This window comes from Mandrillus leucophaeus, unplaced genomic scaffold (assembly GCF_000951045.1).
Source record: "Mandrillus leucophaeus isolate KB7577 unplaced genomic scaffold, Mleu.le_1.0 Scaffold370, whole genome shotgun sequence".
NCBI lineage: Eukaryota > Metazoa > Chordata > Mammalia > Primates > Cercopithecidae > Mandrillus > Mandrillus leucophaeus.
In genome coordinates this window covers 1,047,545-1,068,823 of record NW_012103921.1, presented here as the reverse complement: position 1 = coordinate 1,068,823, position 21,279 = coordinate 1,047,545, and the positions used below count along the sequence as shown (strand labels likewise).

Genomic DNA, 21,279 nt, shown 5'->3' with positions numbered 1-21,279 from the left:
ATCCCTACTAATGATCTGAGTTTCAGTTAGTTCCCACTTTATAGGTGATGAGCCGAGGACCTAAAAATCTGGGTGACCTCTCTGCAGTCATACAGCTTGTTTGTAAGAAGTCTTGGTTGGAACTCATCTACCACCACCAAGGAGGGCAGCTGTGCTTTGCTGAGTACCTACTAGGTGCCAGGCTAGTATTCCGGTGTATTCCGGTGCTGAGCACTTTGAATCATCCCAGGCAAGTCAACGCTCACAGTAAATGCACGTCTGAGGAGGCAACATTATCCCGATCGCACAGATAATCAAACCAAGTGGGAGGGAAGCCAGGCCACTTGTCCAAGGCCACACGGGTGATAAGCAGCTAGCACACCAGGGCTGCTTGACTTCAAAACTCTGCGGTCTGGCCTCCTGGTATCACTGGACCCTGGACTCGGGGTCAGGGTTGAACGCATGATTCTGGGTTGTTCCATGGCCCATTTGATGCAGCTCCCCACCCACGGCTTAATCCTCAGGAATGGTGGGGATGGACTCAATCTTGGCCCAGACCTAAGGTTCTCCCAGTGAGAACCAGCCCCAGAACCAGTCAGATCAGAACCCCTAAGATGCACAAGAGCCCATTCTGGGCCTCACTGAGAAGCTAGAGGGCCTGACCGCTGTCCTGCCCGATCCCCTCTAAATGCTAACTGCTCCCCAGAGAATGAGCCCCTCACCATTTTGGACTGGTGGTATGTCCTTGACAAAGTCACTTAACTTCTGGGAGCCTCAGTTTCTGCATCTACAAAATGGGAACAACAATTCTGAAGTCTGGGGTTGTGAGGATTAAGGAGGCAGTGGCTGTAAAGAGCCTGGAACAGTGCACAGCACACGGCGGACATCCGTGTCTCTCCTTCCTTCAGGCCCTCAGGCTCTGCGCTCCCTGCAGGTTCTTGCAGGCGCTGCGGAAAGGGAGCTATGTCTGTCCCTTGTACCTGAAGGAGGTGGTGTGGGACAGGGGAAAGGGCACACAAGGCATCAGACAGGTCTCAGCTCTGCCACTCACTAGCCTATCATGAGGACCTCTCCAGATCTCGCTTTCCTCATCTACCAATGGAGTGAACACCACCTTCCCAGATTCCACCCTGTAGGATCAAATGGGATGGCATCTCTCTGTAACCAGTCAAATGCTGTGCAAAGGTCAAGGACGAATAATAACAGTTACATCAATACAAACAGCAGCCACCACGACATGCCAGGCCTAGGGATGGTTTAAATACATTTAAATGTATTTCCCATTTAATTTTCAAAATTCAGAGGAGGCATGGTTCCCACTGTACTAATGAGAAAACAAGCCAGGGAGGTGATGTAATTGACCCAAGACCTCATAGTAAGTGGCAGAGTCCGGATTTGAACCCAGGTCCTGGTGACTCTGAAGCAGAGGAACTGACCCACCTTGTTATACTACCTGGACTAGGGGCCCTGCCAAGCCCCCTGCTGTGATGTTAGGCACTGGACAAGGGATGTCCTTGAGTTCCAGTCTTGCAATGACAGACATATTTGCCTTTTAAGCATCTGGTTCTAAAATGAAAAGTTACACCCTCTTTCGAAGGCACTTTGGTGGCATAAAGCAGGCAGGGGACATCTCAGGCTGGGGCTTTGCTGCTTCAGACACACTGAGCTTCAACCCCAGCTCCATACGCACCACCCTGCTCATCCTCGGGGAGTTAGGCGGGAGGTGGCTGCTGCCGCTGCCTGGGGAGCTGCGGGAGGCCAGGAGAAAGGGTGCGTGTGTTTTACCTACTGCAGCTCTGCCCTGTGGGGCTAGGGCAGGAAAGAAAGAAAAGGTCTCCTTCACCTGGTTTGCCTACTTTCCCTGTAATCTAAAAGACTCAGTTACCTTAAATTGATAAATGTCCATTTAGAATTATTTCCTGTCTCTTAAGATTTCTGTCCCTTTAAGAAGATCTGTCCCCTTTTGAGTATCTACTATTGCACCTATCTACCTTTGAATAGCTTAAAGATTTTTAAAACAGTAAGTATTTGTGTGATCCAGGTTCTCTTGTTGATGGCTAAATTGACTGGCTTTTCAGAATCCAGCCTCTCCCAGCATTTAGGGTCCCAGGATGGAGCAGGGGACAGCAGGAGAGGGAGACAGCCATGGTCCCAGCTGTGGAGGGGTTCAGGTGAGCAGCTTTGTGATACAGCACGGCTGTCGTGATTTCACACCAGAGGAGGAGCCCAGTGGGCAGCCGGGAATTCAACAAACATTAACTAAGGATACAGCTGCAAACAAGACAACGTGGAGCTCTAATCTGAGGATAAAACCATCCACACAGGGGTGAACTAGAGGTGCCCAAGGCCTAGTGAAGTGCAAAGAGAACTCTGACCAGATGGCTTACCATGCAAGCCCGATCCCCATGACGCTAAGGATGATTCCTGCCTACACTGAATAACTAACTCTCTGATGAGCTGTTGTTAGAACTTTCATTGAATCACAACCTTAGAATCTGATCTAGTGTGTTCAGTCCCGATCCCTTTTGCTCACAACTTTCAAAACTCGCAGTCAATACTGGTCAAAAGCTATGACAAGCTTGAAGCCACAAAAGTAACGAACACAGCCACCAGTTCTTGTGTACACCCTACGTGCCACACACACCATGCTAATGCTTCACACGTGAGAGCTCTAGTTCTCAAAACTCTGTAGCTTGGATCTTATTAGTCTCATTTTACAGATGAAGAAACTGAGGTTCAGAGATACAAGACTTAGGATCATACAATGAATGAGAGCAGATATTCTAACCCAGATTCACCTACTCCCAAGTCTATGGTCTTCCATTCTGCCAGGCGCCTCTTTTCTTATTTTTTAGACAGAATCTCACTCTGTTGCCCAGGTTGGAGTACAGTGGCGTGGTCTCGGCTCACTGCAACCTCTGCCTCCCAGTTTCAAGCAATTCTTCTGCCTCAGCCTCCCAAGTACTACAGGCGCACGCCACCATACCTAGCTAATTTTTGTATTTTTAGTAGAGACAGGGTTTTGCCATGTTGGCCAGGCTGATCTGGAACTCCAGGTCTCAAGTGATCCACCCACCTCGGCCTCTCGAAGTGCTGGGATTATAGGTGTGAGCCACCACACACGGCCCATCCTGCCAAGCTCCTCCTTTAAGCAGGTGTGGTTGGGAAGCCGGCTGGACCAGCTGACAGCTCCCTGCTGTGGCCCATTCATTGGTCTCCATGCTAGATGCTTACCGAGGAGGTGCTTGATGATCGCCTGGTTGTGTTCCCAGAGGTTGCTGAAGGTCCCCCAGCGTGAGTGGCCATCAGGGACCGGGTTGGCTTTGATCCAGCCCCCACAGGCATAGCTGAAGAAGTCATGGCAGGGGTCCACTGTGGGGTCCATGGAGCTCAAGATGGAGCTGGTCACTGAGACACAAGCTTCGCTCAGGCACACAGAAGGGGATCCTGCAAGGGGTCAAGGACAAGAGGCCAGTGAAGGGCAAGCAGAGAAGAAGCAGGGAGGGCAGAGAAGAAGCAGGGAGGGCAGAGAAGGCGGCTTGGGGCCCAGTGGTCACATGTCCCACCCCAGCCCTGACCACACAGATTTGGAACTGAATGGTCACTAGAGCCCTACAGAGAAATGATTTCCGCCCATTTAAAATTTGCTGGCTTATAACACAAGACTTCTATTCAGCTGTCTAAAATCCTTCTTACGGCTAACAGGTACCCAGAACCCAGGTGTTTCTCTTAATCAACCTTTTCCTCCATAAATATTCATTGACTCTTTATTATTCCTTGATGCTCAACAAATTTATTCATTCATGCATGCATTCATTTATTCAGCAAGCTAATGACTATCTTCTAGGTTCTTTGCTGTGTCTAGAGTGCATGTGTGTGCGTGTGTGCATTCTCCTGCATGAAAGTGTGCGCCCATGCCCGTGTGTGTGTGTGTAGGGTACTGGGGTACTGGGCATAAAAAGGCAGAGTCCTTTAATCCAAGAGCTAACAATTCAGTTGGGGATATACACATAAATCAAAAGGGAACAGTAGGAGAAATGTCTGTCCTCCTTTCTGCAAAAATAAACTGAACATTTACTATGCGCCAAAAGGGTGATGTAGACAGTATGGATGACAGGACATAGGCAGGAGGAAAGCCTATTAGGAATAGAAGGAGGAAACAGGAAAAATCACTCCGGCGTACAAGCAGGAGAGTGCATACAAGTAGGAAAGTGCGTGACTTCAAGGAATCCTTAAAAACCCAAAGGCTAAACAACCCTGAGAGACTGGTTTGCCAGAGGCAAGAGGAAAGGGCCAGAGCCCAACCTCAATGTTGGCGGCTGAGCTCTCCCAAAGGACCCAAAGCCTGGGTGGCCTGCGCAGAGGCCTGGCCTGAGGCAGCAACACGAAGCTGACTGTGCAGGACCGAGAATCACAGGCCCAGTCCCATCATCCATCCACCCAGGCTGTGCAGATGACCAAAGGGACTTTACTGAATGTGGCCATGCACTGGGCACTTTGCACACACTCGGGATCTCATTTAACTCATTATAAGCCATCAGCTGCAGGCATCGTCTCCCTGGTTAAAGATGAGGAAACTGAGGGAGTGAATGGAACAAGGTTGCCCAGCTATGCGGGAGGGAGGAGAGCTGAGAGCTGGGCCCAGGCCTGTCTCAGTCCAGCCATGCCAAGGCTGTGTTTTTCTGCTTTCCTTCCCCACCTCTTTGCCAGTCACACCAGGGGCTGGTGCAGCCTGACTGCTGAGATCTGTTTCCCCACCACACAGGGAGGCAGTAAGGCAGGGTGGGCTTTGGAGGCCACCAGACCTGGGTTCAAATCCAGCTTTCTACTTTTGCCAGTGAGGCTTTGGGCAAGTGACCTCATCTCTCCATGCCTCAGTTTCTCTATCTAAAAGTTAGGAAGAAATGTAGGACCAATTTCACAGACTTCACAGTGATGATGGCCATGGCTGGGCACGGGGTTTCAGCTTCCTCAAGTCTCAGGGTCTGAAGTTTCAGGCCAGTCTTTTTTTTTTTTTTGAGGCGGAGTCTCGCTCTGTCGCCCAGGCTGGAGTGCAGTGGCTGGATCTCGGCTCACTGCAAGCTCCGCCTCCCAGATTTACGCCATTCTCCTGCCTCAGCCTCCCAAGTAGCTGGGACTACAGGCGCCCGCCACCTCGCCCGGCTAGTTTTTTTGTATTTTTTTTTTAGTAGAGACGGGGTTTCACTGTGTTAGCCAGGATGGTCTCGATCTCCTGACCTCGTGATCCGCCCGTCTCGGCCTCCCAAAGTGCTGCGATTACAGGCTTGAGCCACCGCGCCCGGCCCAGGCCAGTCTTTAGAGAGCAGCAAAGAACGCACGGGCTAGTAGGGGCAGTGTTCAACTCACTCAGGAACATAAGGCCAGTGGGCAGAGGTTCACTTGTGGGCTTATCAACATCTGATGACAAACACAAAGTCCTTCAGATGGGTGGCTGACAAAGGGCTCAGAGCAGCCACACAACAGCAGGAAAATCAGGGGGATTTGACTTTGAGATAATCACACAACAATTAAAAATTATTGTTCACAGTTGAGAGGTGTGTCATAAAAAAATTATGGAGCCTTTACGCACGAAAACAGAGAAAGGAAATGGTGGGGGTGATAGTGCCATTTTAAATATCTTTAAATCAAATCATCTTAATCACAGTTGACTGCTCCACTTCAAACTCCAGGGAAGCACCAAAATCTTTATGGGGCAGGGAGAGAATCTATGTAGATTGAAAGAGCCTGCTGAGTATTACGATATAACTCCATACTTAGAGAAGGAAAACAATACCTATTGTTTTCATACATCAAACCACAGGAAGGAAAATTTTACAATATCTTGGCTGGTGGAGATGCCCAGGAGACGGCTGAGAGTGAGCCTAATGCGGGAAGACGCATCAGCATCTGTGTGAATGTGTCTGTGTGCGTGAGAGAGAGAGACCGATTAATTAACTGATTAAGGTTTTTGCTGTTATCATATGGGGACTTGGGTTTAAAAACAAAACAAGAAACTAGTCCCAGAAGTCAGTCTCAGAGGCTGGGCTCGGTGGCTCATGCCTGTAATCCCAGCACTTTGGGAGGCTGAGGCGGGCGGATTACCTGAGGTCAGGAGTTCGAGACCAGCCTGGCCAACGTGGTGAAACCCCATCACCACTAAAAATACAAAAATTAGTCAGGCATGATGGTGGGCACCTGTAATCCCAGCTACTAGGGAGGCTGAGGCAGGAGAATCTTTTGAACCCGGGAGGCGGAGGTTGCAGTGAGTCGAGACTGTGCCACTGCACTCCAGCCTGGGTGACAAGAAAGAGACTCTGTCTCAAAAAAAAAGCAGTCTTAAAAGAGGTCTGAGTTCTTCACTAAGTGTCTATTTTGTTGGACACTGGGCTAGGGACCAAGGAGGTGCTTAAGGAGGAATGGCTTGATTATTCAACTATTCAATGGTTTGCAGAAAGTTCATGAAATATTCCTGGCCCAGGAGGTGCTTCATGCATTTTGATGACTTGACCCCCTTCCCTCTCTGGGTCCCTCAGCGGCCTGGGTGCCTGCTGTGCTATTGTGCTATGTCATGGCCATCTCCTTGTCCACCTGTCCTACTAGAATGTGAACTTCAGGGCAGACCAGTATCCTACGTGTTTTTATATTTCCATTGCCTAGCATTGTATTTGGCAACTAGCAGCCGTTTAACACGTGCTTTTTTTTTTTTCTTTTGAGACAGAGTTTTTGATCTGTCGCCCAGGCTGTAATGCAGTGGCACAATCTCGACTCACTGCAACCTCTGCCTCCTGGGCTCAAGCAATTCTCTTGCCTCAGCCTCCTGAGTAGCTGGGATTACAAGCGTCCACCACCACGCCTGGCTAATTTTTTGTATTTTTAGTAGACACAAGGTTTCACCACGTTGGCCAGGCTGGTCTTGAACTCTTGACATCAGTTGATCCACCCGCCTCGGCCTCCCAAAGGGCTAGGATTATAGGAGTGAGCCACTGTGCCTGGCCTCAATATGTGTTTTTGAATGAATAACCAAATGAATGAAAGGCCTTATTCAGCACTTGCTCACCACCTGCAGAGGCAGCAAACGTCTTTCCTTTGGGACACGCATGATCAATTGAGAAGGCAGAAACAGATCTTAGATTTAATTTACAGACATTCATCTGGACAGAGCCTGGCCTCAAAACTGTGTAGAATGCTTTCTTAAAAATATGTTCTTGGAGCCGGGCGCGGTGGCTCACGCCTGTAATCCCAGCACTTTGGGAGGCCGAGGCGGGCGGATCATGAGGTCAGGAGATCAAGACCATCCTGGCCAACACGGTGAAACCCCATCTCTACTAAAAATACAAAAAATTAGCCGGGCGTGGTGGCGGGCGCCTGTAGTCCCAGGTACTCGGGAGGCTGAGGCAGGAGAATGGCATGAACCCGGGAGGCAGAGCTTGCAGTGAGCCGAGATCGCGCCACTGCACTCTAGCCTGGGTGACAGAGCAAGACTCCGTCTAAAAAAAAACAAAAACAAAAACAAAACAAACAACAAAATAATATATATATATATATGTTCTTGGAGAATGTATTGTTTGTTTTGTTGCCTTTGTTTGCAAAGCACCAATGTTTCTGGAAAGGAAGCATAGCAGGAAGGTAAGTAAAAAATGTAAATATGTGCTCAGACATTCCCAGAGGCTGGCCTTCAGAATCATCAGAAGATTTGCTTTTTTTTTTTTTTTTTTTTTTTTTTTTTTTCTTTTTTTTTTTTTTTTTTTTTTTTTGAGACAGACTCTTGCTCTGTCGCCCAGGCTGGAGTGCAGTGGTGCCATTCTGGCTCACTGCAACATCCGCCTCCCAGGTTCAAGCGATTCTCCTGCCTCAGCCTCTCGAGTAGCTGGGACTACAGGCGTGCACCACGACAGCCACCAGAGCAGCTGGACTACAGGTGTGCGCCGACATACCTGGTTAATTTTTGTATTTTTTAGTAGAGGCGGGATTTCACCATGTTGGTCATGCTTGGCGAACATCTTGACCTCAGGTGATCCGTCCACCTTGGCCTCCCAAAGTGCTGGGATTACAGGCGTGAGAGCCACTGTGCCTGGACAGATTTGCTTTGACTGGCTTGGTGTTTGCTCAGATGTGGCCAGCACCAGCACCTGGGTAATGAGGTTACTGTTAATATCTGCGGTGGCCACTGCTTTCCCAGGTGGCTCAGGGGTCACCTGATCCTCTCCCCAGCTCCATTCCAGGGGAAGAATGTTCCTCTCCCAGGTCCAGGCTGGAGAAAACCGTTCCGAGACCCAGAGAGGGACACAAGAGAGGCAGAAGCAGGATTCCTCCCAAGGGACCCCACTGGGCAATAACAACAGAAATGTTTTGGGTCTGATCATCAGGAGCTGGGCCGTGGGGACTCCCTCCTGGTTTCTGGCAAAGACATATCTTGGGAGCTCCGAGGGGCAGTCTCAGGGCAACACTGGCTGCCGGAGTCTGGCCAGCTCCCGCTGCTCCAAGCCAAGAGCTATGCAGACGCGCTGGCCAGGGTCCACACTGACCAGCAGGGGGTTCTGAACTAGAGTGGATTCAGGATGAAACGGCATGGCAGTGGCAGGAGACGACGACGAGCTTGTGTCCTGTGAGTAGAGGAGGCACGCACACACACAAACACGCACCAGGACAGAATCACACAATATACACACACTCAGCAGAGAAAGGCTGTTCTCAGCTTGATCTTCCTTCTTACCCTTTTGTTCATTCAAACATTAATTTATTCATTTTACTATCTGCGCACCTGTGGCATAGGCACTACATCGGGCTAAAGGCCTGAAAGCTAGTCATTAGTTAGTCACACATGCATTAAGCACCTGCTGAGCCAGGCACATTTCGTAAAACACCATAAACCATTAGACAGTCAGTTAACTCATCAAGCAATTGTTTCTTAAGTACAACCTATGTTTGTGGAGTGAATGGATACCTTTGTGCCTAACCCAGGAGGGATGGAAGAACGCTCAGATGAAGTCCCTGCTCTTTTCTAGGCCCCGAGTCCTCTCCCCACCCCGGTGCAGCGTGGCCACCCTCGCAGGCCAGCAACTTCACAGAGGGAAGGCTCCACACAGCCTGGAGTGGACGTTCCCAGATCCCGAGAAAGCTCATAGTTTCTCTCATGGGGTGAGAGACTGAGTCAGTGGGTGGGATGCTGAGCAGAGCCCCCAGAGGCTGCTCAACCAGGTGAACCATCTGCCATCAGAAGAATAAATGTTGGGGCAACAGGGGACTGAGAGGTCCTGGCATTGGCTAATTCCCCATCCTTATTTCTAACTTGGATCTACTCTTTCCCACTTCGTAAGTGTTTACTGAGCATTAACTCTGTGTGAGGCACCTGGCTAGATCCACTCAGTCGGAAACAGAGAACCAGTCTCAGACCCCTACAGCAGGATCAGAGGGGCCCAATTGTATCACCATTCAAAATGGGACAGACAAAAGCACCTACCAAGGAACACGACAGGCAGCTGGATCCCGGAAGGGCAGCTCTCCTGGGGGTGCTAATGTGCTCTGGAGCATACTTGGATTACAAAGGGAGGTGGAGCCTGGGCTTGAGCCCAGTAGCCTGTGGGTGAATTCCAACCTCCGCATTCAAGGGCCCCACTCGATCCCCCATTAGCCACGTAACCTTGGGTAAGTCACTCCATCTGAGTGCCTCAGTTTCCTAATATGGAAAAGAGGCCAAAAGTAACCACACCTCACAGGGCTGCCCTGAGGAGGAAATGAGATTGCATCTGAAGCAGTGCGGTATTTGGGGTATTTGGTCGGAGGAAAGAATTTAGTAAACAGAGGGCATTATTGTTATTTTATTGGAACTAGAGATAGCACACAATGTCAGCCTATGTGTGTAATTACCCCACATCCTAGCAACAACACAAGGCACCAGCTATGTGACATATGTTATCTCTAGTCCGCAGAGCCATCCCCCAACTGGGCACTGTTTTCCCATTTAAATTAGAGAAGACACAGGCTGAGAGAGTAAGAGGTTTGTCCAAGGTCACACAGCCAGTAAGTTGCTGGGACAGGATGTGGACTCAAGTGCGAGATCTCTATACCACCCACGCTGCCCACTTCCCAGGTCTTGGTCCATCTCAGCACCCAGATCCCCCTGGGCCTGGCTCCCTCCTTGGCCTTAGAGGCCTGCCCCGGCTTAAGCAGGGAAGCCCCCCTTGCCCAAGCTGACAGAGCCAGGGACAGGAGTGAGTTGAGCCCACCATGCAACACGGAGGCACCTACTTGTCTGGTACTGGATGCCCAGCGCTGCCAAGCAGGCCACCAGTCCTGCCGCCAGAAGTGCCACCAGTACCACCAGCCGCTTCTCCACCTGGGTCCGCGCAGCCCAGCACCTCTGGCCACTCCGGGGGCTGTGGAAGTTCACCTGTAGGGAAGGAGGCAGGAGGGGCGGGGAAGACGTGAGCCCCAGGTCCCGCTTCCCTCGGAGGAAGGGGCTCTGCTGCAGGCCCAGGCCCTGGGGAGGCATCAGGGCTGCCTCCTGTCTCAGGGGTGGTCTGGTTCCCACAGATTCAACCCTAATCCAAGAAAGGAACAGCCACCCTGCTCAGCTGCTCAGATCTGCTCCCAAACATCAGAGAGTCAAGCAGCTCGGCCCCGACAGGCTTGTTTTTTTGTGTCACTTGATATGAGTGGAAGGAAAAAACTACAGCTTTTCCCTGTTTCTCCAGTAAGGAGTTCAAAAAGAACAGGATGTTTGGACTTGCAGGCATCCAGTGAGTACCCAGCTGGGCTCTCCGCAGAACCCCCACATCAGCGGGTCAGGGACAAGGGTGACACGGCCACGGCTCACACTTCAGAAGCACAGACCTCCTTAGCTCATTAAACCCTCATAATCCCACGCAAAAACACATGAGCCACCTTGTTACTTTTCTTTTTACAAGGAAACTGAGGTCCACAGAGGTCAGACCCTGGCTTCTCACCACCCAGCTGAATGGGGACAGCTGGGATTGGAACCCAAAGCTGTTGATGCCTGAGCCCACCAGTGGATCAGAGGTGGGTCCTGGGAGATGTTGGCAGAGATGCAAGGAGAAATCGCTCCATTCAGGTCCTGAAAGGGAGGAAAAATCCCTCCAGCCTAACAGTCTAGCTAAACAGGAAGGGAGGCACAATGAGAGGAAGTGCAGGGTGTGGCAGGGCCCTCCCTGCCCGAGGAGGGACACACCAGCCAGCAGCGATGGGAGCCGTCAGCCCAGACCTCTCACACCCAAGGCAGCTTGGGGCTCCCCTCTGTTCCAAGAGGTGCTTCCTGCAAAACCCATGGCCACAGGACAGGAAGGGTCTCCTGAAGGTGGGGTGACATGTGTTCAGTGACACTGTGTCATGTGCTAACAGCTGAGCACCAACTCAGGGCCATGTTGGAAATACACAGCCCAGCAGGGAGGCAGATAAAGAAACAGACTGGGGCTGGCAGGTGTTCAATCAGGGAGGGCTTCCTGGAAGGGGAGATATCTGGCCTGGGTCGGTGAGAATAAGTAGGAACTGGCCAGATAAGAGGGAATGGAAGTGGAGAGGAGAGGAGGGCCTAGATGCTAAGGGGCACAGAAAGCCAAGTTAAGAGCCTGGACTTCCTCTTGAGGACTGGAATGACATGATTAGACTTGCCCTTTGGGAAGGGCAGGATTGAGGGAGCAAGGCTTTCCAGGAAGAGGGGGAGCTGTCAGGGAAGATGAGGAGATTGAGACTCTGACCTGCAAGTGCCCCACCAATAGCCTGAGGGGTGCCCCTGGTGCCCGGTCAGAGTCCTGAGGGAGTCCCACCCTGGCACTCGGGGATCTGAAGTGGGTCACTTGAGGGAAGGGTACTGAGAAGCCACGTGGCCATGGTTAGGTATTTACTGGGCAGGAAACGACTGGGATTTGCTGCACCAGAGACAGAGGAACACAAGCACTTTCTGTGGAAAAAAAAACTGGGTTCCAAAACTGAGAAAAGGGGCCAGGCGTGGGGGCTCACGCCTGTAGTCCCAACACTTTGGGAGGCTGAGGTGGGAGGATCACCTGAGGTCAGGAGTTCAAGACCAGCCTGGCCAACATAGTGAAACCCCATCTCTACTAAAAAACACAAAAATTAGCTGGGTGTGGTGGCGGGCGCCTGTAGTCCCAGCTACTCGGGAGGCTGAGGCAGGAGAATCGCTTGAACCCGGGAGGCGGAGGTTGCAGTGAGCTGATATTGTGCCACTGCACTCCAGCCTGGGCGACAGAGCCAGACTCCATCTCGGAAACAAAACAAAACAAAACTGAGCAAAGGATCTTGGGGCTTAGAGACGCTTCAGTGGAGGCTCAGGAGGCTGAGACACTGAAGCAGCTGGGTCAGTTAGTGGGAGGGACGCCGCCTGCTCAAATCCTTCAAGAATCTCTTCTAAAACAGTGAGCAACGGAAGTTTCAGACCATGCTACGTTCATGAATGAAAAGTTCAGGCTGTAAGGGCCTGGCGCAGAGACAGACAGCCTGGTGTGATGCTAACATGTACACTGTACTCAGAAGTTTATCAAGTGCTTTTTCAGAGTAATCAGTTATCACACACACTTTACCTTGGTCACTGGTATTCAGAAGGGCCCCAAGGACTTGAAGCAGGCACTGCCTTGTCTAGGGACACTGACGTATGTGTCCTGCTGCCCCTGAGTTTGTTTCATCCTTCCTCCTTTAGGCCTCTCATGCCCCCATTATCACGGCTCAGCTCACAGGGCACAAGGAGGCTGTGAGACTGTTTTTGTTTTGTTTTGTTTTGTTTTTTGAGACGGAATCTCCGTCTGTCAACCAGGCTGGAGTGCAATGGCACAATCTCGGCTCACTGCAACCTCTGCTTCAAGCGATTCTCCTGCCTCAGCCTCCTGAGTAGCTAAGATTACAGGCGTGTGCTACCACGCCTGGCTAATTTTTGTATTTTTAATAGAGATGGGGTTTCACCATGTTGGTCAGGCTGATCTCGAACTTCTGACCTCATGATCCGCCTGCCTCAGCCTCCCAAAGTGGTGGGATTACAGGTGTGAGCCACCACGCCTGGATGAGACCTTGGTTTAAGAGGTACCCATCAGCCAGGCTTAGTGGTTCATGCCTATAATCCCAACACTTCGGGAGGCTGAGGCAGGAGGATGGCTTAAGCCCAGGAGTTCAAGACCAGCCTGGACAACACAGTCAGACCCCATCTCTAAGAAATAAAAACAATTAAATTAAATTAGTAGGCATGGTAGCACACACCTGTAGTCCCAGCTACTTGGGAAGCTGAGGTGGGAGGACTGCTTGAGCCTGGAAGGTCGAGGCTGCAGTGAGCCATGATTGTGCCTCTGCACTCCAGCCCGGGCAACAGAGCAAGACCCTATCTCAAAAAAGAAAAAAAAAAAAGAGGCCAGGCGCAGTGGCTCACGACTGTAATCCCAGCACCTTGGGAGGGTGAGGTGGGTGGATCACCTGAGGTTGGGAGTTTGAGATCAGCCTGGCCAACATGGTGAAACCGCATCTCTACTAAAAATATTAAAATTAGCTGGGCATGGTGGCACACGCCTGTAATCCCAGCTACTGGGAAGGCTGAGGTGGGAGAATTGCTTGAAACTGGGACCTGGAAGCTGCAGTGAGCAGAGATCACGCCACTGCACTCCAACCTGCATGACAGAGCGAGACCCTGTCTTGAAAACAAAAAAAACAGAAAGAAAAGAAAAGCCAGCACCCTATGCCTGGTGCTGGCTCCAGGGAGCCAAAGGACATAGCCACTAGGCTTGGGATGCAGGGAAACCTCACCTTATCTGGACAGGAGATAGCTAGGAGCAAGGAGCAAAGTCATCTGTGGAGAGAAGGGAGAGAAGCAAGCAACAGAACGGGGAAGATGAAAGAAACAGAGGGAGAGGAAAGGAAAAAAAGAATAATGGCAGCAAATAAACACTTGAGGGCTAAATGCCTGGGATCATATTAATTCGATTTTGATGGTGCAATTCTATCTTCATAACATTCTTTTTTTTTTTTTTTTGAGACAGAGTCTTGCTCTGTCACCCAGGCTGGAGTATAGTGGCGCCATCTCGGCTCACCACAACCTTGGCCTCCCAGGTTCAAGAGATTCTTCTGCCTCAGCCTCCCGAGTAGCTGGGACTACAGGGACGTGCCACCATGCCTGGCTAATTTTTTGTATTTTTAGTGGAGATGGGTTTTCACTGTGTTAGCCAGGATGGTCTCAATCAATCTCCTGACCTCGTGATCTGCCCGCCTCAGCCTCCCAAAATGCTGGGATTACGGGCGTGAGCCACAGTGCCTGGCCCATAACATTCCTTTTTTAAATTTTTTTTTTTTTTTTTTGAGACGTAGTCTCACTGTATCACCCAGGCTGGAGTGCAGTGGGGAGGCCTCTGTTCATTGGAACCTCTGTCTCCTGGGTTCAAACAATTCTCCTGCCTCAGCCTCCCAAGTAGCTGGGATTACACGTGTGCGCCACCACGCCCAGCTAATTTTTGTCTTTTTAGTAGAGACAGTTTCACCATGTTGGCCAGGCTGGTCTCACACTCCTGACCTCAGGTGATCTGCCCACCTCAGTTTCCCAAAGTGCTGGGATTACAGGCATGAGCCACTGCGCCGGGCCTAGCTTCACAACATTTCCAAGAATAGGTATTAGCATTAGCGCCAGAAGAAACACAGGAAGTTGGGGCATGAAGGCAAAGAGAGAGGAGAGAGAACAGGGAGGCAACTCACGTCTCCAGGACTGGCAGCTGCAGGCCTACCAGGACGTGCTACCCTCCTGCAGGGGCAGGAGGTGGAGCTGGCCTTCACTGATGAAAAGTGCTAAATCAAAACAAATGGTGTTCACTGCAAAATTAAATTAAAATTAAGCCAGAATTGAATTAAAAATTCATAGTTTCAGGCAAGAATAGTAAGCAGACTCTGAAAATGGGGTTTTTAACCTTTGCCTTGTTCTTTGCTTGACTTGTGCTATAGGCTATGGGCCTCGTGGTTTCTGGATAAGCCTTGTCTCTGAAGGCAGAAGGAATCCAGATGCCTCTTCCTGGGGCGGGAGAAGTCACCTAGAGGTACTGGACCAGGATCAGGAGGCCTCTCCAGGGCAGGTTGGCCAATTCCTGGGTGCAATGGAAAGGGCTGGGCCGTGAGTCAGGGCATCAGTCTGCTTCCAATGGCTGCTGGCCTCGGCTGAGTCTCTTTTCTTTGCATCCCTGTTACACCTGCCCAGCCTCCTTCATGGGACTGTGGAGGGGATCTGTGAGATGAGGCCACAGCATGGGGAGATGTGAGTGGTTTCTCAGTTTTCTTTTGGAAATGAGGTCCTGTCAATCATGGTAGAACTGGCCTGAGCAGCTTGGAGGGTAGGAGGATTGGTGGCGGGCAGCCCGGTACCTCTCAGGAGAGGGTACTGTGAAGTGGCCATCCGCTAAGAGGCAGCGCTGACGCCTGGAAGACGCAGAACTGCTGTAGATGCTCAGCTTACTGGTGGGCTTAATTTCCTATTTATTGTCGTGGGAAACAGAAAGAGAATGAGAGGGAGGTTGTGCCCTCAAAACAGGTGGAGAACAAGACAAAGAAATGAGAGAGCCAGAGAAACAGAGAGAGTGAGAGAGCTAGAGTAAGGGAAATAGAGCAGGGCTATCCAGCCAGGAGTTCCCAGGGTTTCCACAGCGAAGGGAACAAAGCCCTAATCCGGGACACATATTTGGTTACAGAAGTGAGTGCTTGGCTCACCTAGGCTTACAGCAAGAACAAGTTCTGCAGGTGAGGACGGGGCCCACTGCCTGGGGCCCAGGAGACAAGCCAGGAGCAGAGAGGGTGGGGAGCCAGGCGAAGCCAGGTTTTCCGAGTCAGGTCGGGAGGGAAGGCAGAACCCAGCAACCTGGGCTGCAGGAAGCAGCAATGGGAGTGGTTTGGCCAAGGGTCTAGCAGGGATCCCACCCATCTGCAGCCCAGAAGCCCAGCCACCCGGGAGCGCTGGCAGGGGCACCAGGCTCCGCTCCCTGGAGTAAATAAGCCTTTGAGAGCAAGTCGACTGTGACAGCCCAGCCTGCGAGGAACCCTGCCTCCGGAAGCGCCGCAAAGTCAGTTTGGGGAAGTTTCTTCCAGTAAAGTTTCCATGAGGTGGCCTTCTGGCTGAGGCACTGGGGTCAGTCCAGAGCAAAACTCATGTCCTGTGTCCTCTTGTCTCCGCCTGAGCCCTGTCTGCCACCCCACCCAGATGCCTGACTTTAAATGACTGGTAACAGCTTAAAGTACGACCTGCTGCAGGTAGGGGAGGGCACTCCTCACATCTTAGCAAGAATCAAAGGCTGATCAAGTACTTTCTAGCTTTCCTTGCCTCCCAGAAGGAACACCCAGCTCCCCACAGCATGGGAGAAAGACGGTAACCCTGAGAAGTCAAATATCCCACTGCGTGTTGCTGGGCAGTCTCTGGGCCTCAGTCTCCCATCTCTAAAATGAGGAGGGTGGATGAGGTTCCAGGTATGACTTCTCAGACTCTAGAACCTCAAGGCTCTAACAGGCAAACAGAGTTGACAACTCCAGGTAAACGGACATGTCTTTTTAAAACATTGAGTGGGCCTGTTCCTGAAATCACCCTCGAAAGACAGCTTTGGCCAGGCATGATGGCTCACATCTGTAATCCCAGCACTTTGGGAGGCCAAGGTGAGAGGATCGCTTGAGCCTAGGAATTCAAGCCTGCAGTAAGCCATGATTACGCCAATGCACTCAAGCCCGGACGAGAGAGCAAACAAAGAAACTGGCTCTATAAAATACATATAAAAATTAGGGGCTGGGGGCCAGGCAAAGTGGCTCATGCCTGTAATCCCAGCACTTTGGGAGGCCAAGGCAGGTGGATCACCTGAGGTTGGGAGTTTGAGGCCAGGCTGGCCAACATGGTAAAACTCTTGTCTCTACTAAAAACACAAAAATTAGCCAGGCATGGTGGTGTGCACCTGTAATCCCAGCTACTGGGGAGGCTAAGGTGGGGGAATTGCTTGAACCCAGGAGGTGGAGGTTGCAGTGAGCTGAGATTGCACCACTGCACTCAGGTCTGGGCAACAATGCGAGACTGTGTCTCAAAAAAAAAAAAAAAAGAAAGAAAGAAAGAAGAGGGAAGAAGAAGAAAGAAGGAGAAAGAAGGCAAAGGGGAGGGGAGGGGAGCCCTGTGCAAGGTGGGAAAAAAATGAGAAAACCATAACTAAGAATTTAAGATCTCACCTTTCCTTTTTTCTTAACAACAAAAAAAGACCGTTAGAAGTAACTGAATGAATTTCAAAGGTTTTGGTAGACATGGCCATCTGCTCCTCAGTTCAGGCTGCAGGTGTAACTTCAGCTATTTCCCTTCCTGCCACCGAAATGGTGTATGTTCAGGTGTGGGAAGATCAGGCAGCTGGCTTTGGCAGAGCAGAGGCTTCAGAGAGAAAGCTAACATATTTAGATGTATATTATTATATCATGTCACCCATAGTGAGTTTCTATAATAATCCTCATAATAACCAAATCCTTTTTCTAAGCATTATCCAAAATGCTTTCCCTCATACTGTCCCATTTGAGCCTTTACAACAGCTCCAAGAGGTGGGTAATAATATTAACCCCATTTTACAAAGGAAGCTGAGGAAGTGAGTTGCTTTCAGGTCTCACAGCCCAGAAGAGCCAGAGCTGGGCTCTAAGTTAGAGCTAACTGCCTCTGAATTCTGTCCTTGGTCCAGAGTGACTCACTTTAGTAGACTGCAAGTAATTTGTGCCTAAAATATGGGATAAAGAAAAAGAAAAGGTTAGGCACGGTGGCTGTAATCCCAGTCCTTTGGGAGGCTGAGGCAGGAGGATCACTTGAGGCCAGGAGTTCGAGACCAGCCTGGGCAACATGGCAAAACCCCATCTCTATTAAAAATACAAAAATTAGCCAGGCATGGCGGCATGTGACTGTAGTTCCAGCTATTTGGGAGGCTGAGGTGAGAGAATCACAGGTCAAGGCTGCAGTGAGCCCAGATTGCGCCACTGCACTCTAGCCTGGGCAGCAGAGTGAGACCTTATCTCAAAAAAAAAAAAAAAGAAAAAGAAAAAAAGAAAGAAAAAGAAAAATGCTTTCATGTGAGGTACAGGTAGAATTTTGCTCTGGTTAAATTCAACACTGGCCAGCAGGTCCAATAATAAATAAATGTGGCAAGTAATAAAGTAACGAATGTGGCAAGTTTGGCTGAAAAACGGAAGTTTCCATTTATTAGTTATTAGTGTTGATCACCTGGGACTTCCTAAGACTAACGGACTTCAAAATCTTGAAAAATCAAATAGCTTATTTTTTAGCTGTCCATCAAGAGAAGGATTTGGGGTGAAGGATCTATTTTTAAAAGTCTAAAATTGAGAGCACAGGCTAGACGTGGTGGTTCATGCCTATAATCCCAGCACTTTGGAAGGCCGAGGCAGGCAGATCACCTGAGGGCAGGAGTTCGAGACCAGCCTGGCCAACATGGCAAAGCCTCATCTCTACTGAAAATACAAATATTAGCCGAGCATGGTGGTGTGCGCCTGTAATCCCAGCTACTCCAGAGGCTGAGGCAGGAGAATCGCTTGAACCTGGGAGGCGGAGGTTGCAGTGAGCTGAGATCGCGCCACTGCACTCCAGCCTCTACAACAGAGAGAGATTCTGTCTCAAAATAAACAAATAAATATAAATAAAGTTGAGGAAGAAGTTGTGTTGCTAGCAACCGGCCCAAAGGAAATAATCTGAAAAGCTAAAAAATGGGTCACCCATAGAGTGACAGCAATGGAGCCTAACGGTCCAACTACAGTGGAGTGAATAAGTATAGTTTTATATGTTGGTACCATGAGGTGTTACGATTTTTAATGGCAGCATGTTTCGGGAGTTTCTGACAATGTAGAAGATGCTTATGAAGTGGCACTGAATGAAAAATGAGGGATATAACACTGTATATTTAGAGTGAGTTCAACTATGTTTAAAAATATACACATACAAGTGTGAAAAACTAGAAACCGTTATCTCCAAGTGGCAGGATTACTGCTCCGTTTTTAATTCCTTTTTATACTTGACTATCTTTTTTTCTCCCCCCAGTGAGCATATAAAGCTTTTACACTGCGGGGAAAAAAAAATAAACAACGATTGAAAACATTAAATTAATAGAATACTCTGCCTCATAAATGGAGATGAATGGGTTCTTGACTCAGAAAAGCAAGCACTAGCTAATTTATGTTCACTTTGGGGAAGTTGTGGCGGCTCCACGCAAGCCAAGCTGGGTACCCACAAAAATGTCCCAAATCCTTGGGTAACCTCTTTGCCTTTTCCTACAAGGAAAGTGGAAAATGTATCCATTTAGGGACACCGACACTAACTCCAACCACAGACAACAGCGATGCGACCCTAGGAACGTCTCTAACCTCTCTCTCTACCTCACCTTTATCATCAATAACGTGGGCATAAAACAATAATCCTAGCAGGCCCTGTATAATATGCATGACATCCACTTTCCCTAACATCCATTTCACAGTGAGGCATCACCACTGAAAGAGATTAAGCCACTTGCCCAAGGTCATGAGTGGAGTACGAATTCAAACCTGGATCACTGGCTTCAGAGACGGGGCTCCCCCTGCTTGGCCGGAGGCCCTCCCCAGACAAATGTGCTATTTCATCTTAAAAAGGCTATACCCCAAACAGGCTGCTGTGAGCATAACAGCAACACGGCATATTACTTTGCTGAATTCTGAAATGCTTTCGTGTTGATATATTTAGACCCTTCTGTGGAAGATGAGACTGAAAAACACTGCTGATTAGATTCTGTTTTGATTTGTGAAGGGAAAAGCACCTGCCCCAGAAATCTAATTTCCTGCTGGCTTCAGCCTTTTATGAAGAGTCCACTGGGAAGGGGTTTGAGACAGACGGGGTTTGATGTGTCACTCCCGGATTTTTAGCTCTGTGACCGAAGGCCAGTGGTTGCCCCTCTCAGAGTCTCAGTTTCCACATCTGTAAGTGGGGACAGTAATCCCTACAGCTCTCAGGGGTGTTCCTGAAGGTTAAGCATGGGTACCACATCCCAGTGGGTAGAGCACTTGGGACCATGAGTTTGGGTCCCCTGGGCCTGACTCCTGGAGGAGGAACTCCATCAATGGTGTCTCCCTGTACTGGGAGGATTACTCACTTCTAAGAGGCGTGTCTGAGTGGAGAGGGCCTGGCAACCTAACTGTCCACTCACCCTAAGCTCGCCTTTGGGAAGAGTTGTGTGCCAGTTCACCAAGCGCCCCCAAGATTCTCCCGAATACCTCCCTTGGTCTACCTGGCAGAAGTCCTCCGGGAATTGGGGTGCCCCAACTCCTCTTTCTACACTGGTTTCTGAAGAGCCAGATCACTGGGTCTCCTAGGGTGTCTGCATGGTTTCCAACACCTTCCCATGCACCTGGCTGGCTCCAAACCCCTCCAGCACAGAGGTCTTGGCCACAGCTGTCCCAGTGCAGCCCCCCAGGGAGGGGAGGGCAGAAAGCAACCTTGCTCAGTGTCCTGTCACAAGGCAGGGACGGGGGTGGGGCCCTCCCCTGGAGTGGGCAGATGAGATGCCCACAGGTGCAGACCCTGGGGAGGAGAGGAATTGGACTTCCTCAGTAGGATGAAAAGTGGCAGGGAGAGGGGGCAGAGGACAGGTTCCTGGCCCCAGGAAACTCAGGTATTGGGAGGGAAAGAGGAAGAGGGTGGTACTGCCTCCTGGATAAGGTGACCAACTTTCCCAGTTTGCCCACGACTGGGGGAGTGGGTTCCAGGGATGCAGGGCTTTCCACGCTAAAACAGAAAAGCTGTAGACTGCCGGTAATGAGCCTGGGCAAGTCCCGGGACATTCACAAACTGTGCCTTCTGTGGAAAGGGAACTGGGCCAGTTCGGGTCTCAGGGGTGCTTTTAACTCTGCCACCTGGGCTGTGGCCCCAGAAGCAGGTGGCCGGGAGGATCTGGGGATGGCAGGGGCAGGTGAGGGGAAACTGGTGGGCTCTGGAAGGCTTCTCCGCGCGGAGCTCCAGCTGCGGGGAGGCGCGGCCCCTCCCGGATGGCGGGACGGGGGAGGGGAAGAGGCGGGGTAGGTAGGGACTGGGGGCGCGGCAGCAGCAGCGCGCATGCCCGGACCCCGGACCCCGGGCGCCGGGGCACCGGTTGGGAGCGGAGGGCGCCTACCTGCAGGCCATTGGGATACGCGTCGCCCTCGGAGAGTGAGTCCACCAGGTCCTCCTCGTCCAACGTGGCCCGCTTGTAGGTCGACATCTGCAAGGCCAAATGCAGCACGGACTCCCTCAGCGCCTCCATGGCTCTCGCGCCCGAATGGGGAAGCGGCCCCGACCCC

General features: G+C 50.6%; 1 protein-coding gene across 1 annotated transcript in view; it reads right to left on the bottom strand.

The window, feature by feature from the left end:
• The window catches only part of ECE1 (endothelin converting enzyme 1), a 103,328-nt gene that overhangs the window by 72,667 nt on the left and 9,382 nt on the right, over positions 1–21,279 (bottom strand). The window contains exons 2-4 of the mRNA XM_011990135.1: positions 21,114–21,200; positions 10,228–10,369; positions 3,214–3,426 (exon numbers count right to left, since the gene is read on the bottom strand). Of these exons, the coding sequence (XP_011845525.1) occupies positions 3,214–3,426; positions 10,228–10,369; positions 21,114–21,200 (442 nt within the window). The remainder of the gene's footprint in view (positions 1–3,213; positions 3,427–10,227; positions 10,370–21,113; positions 21,201–21,279) is intronic.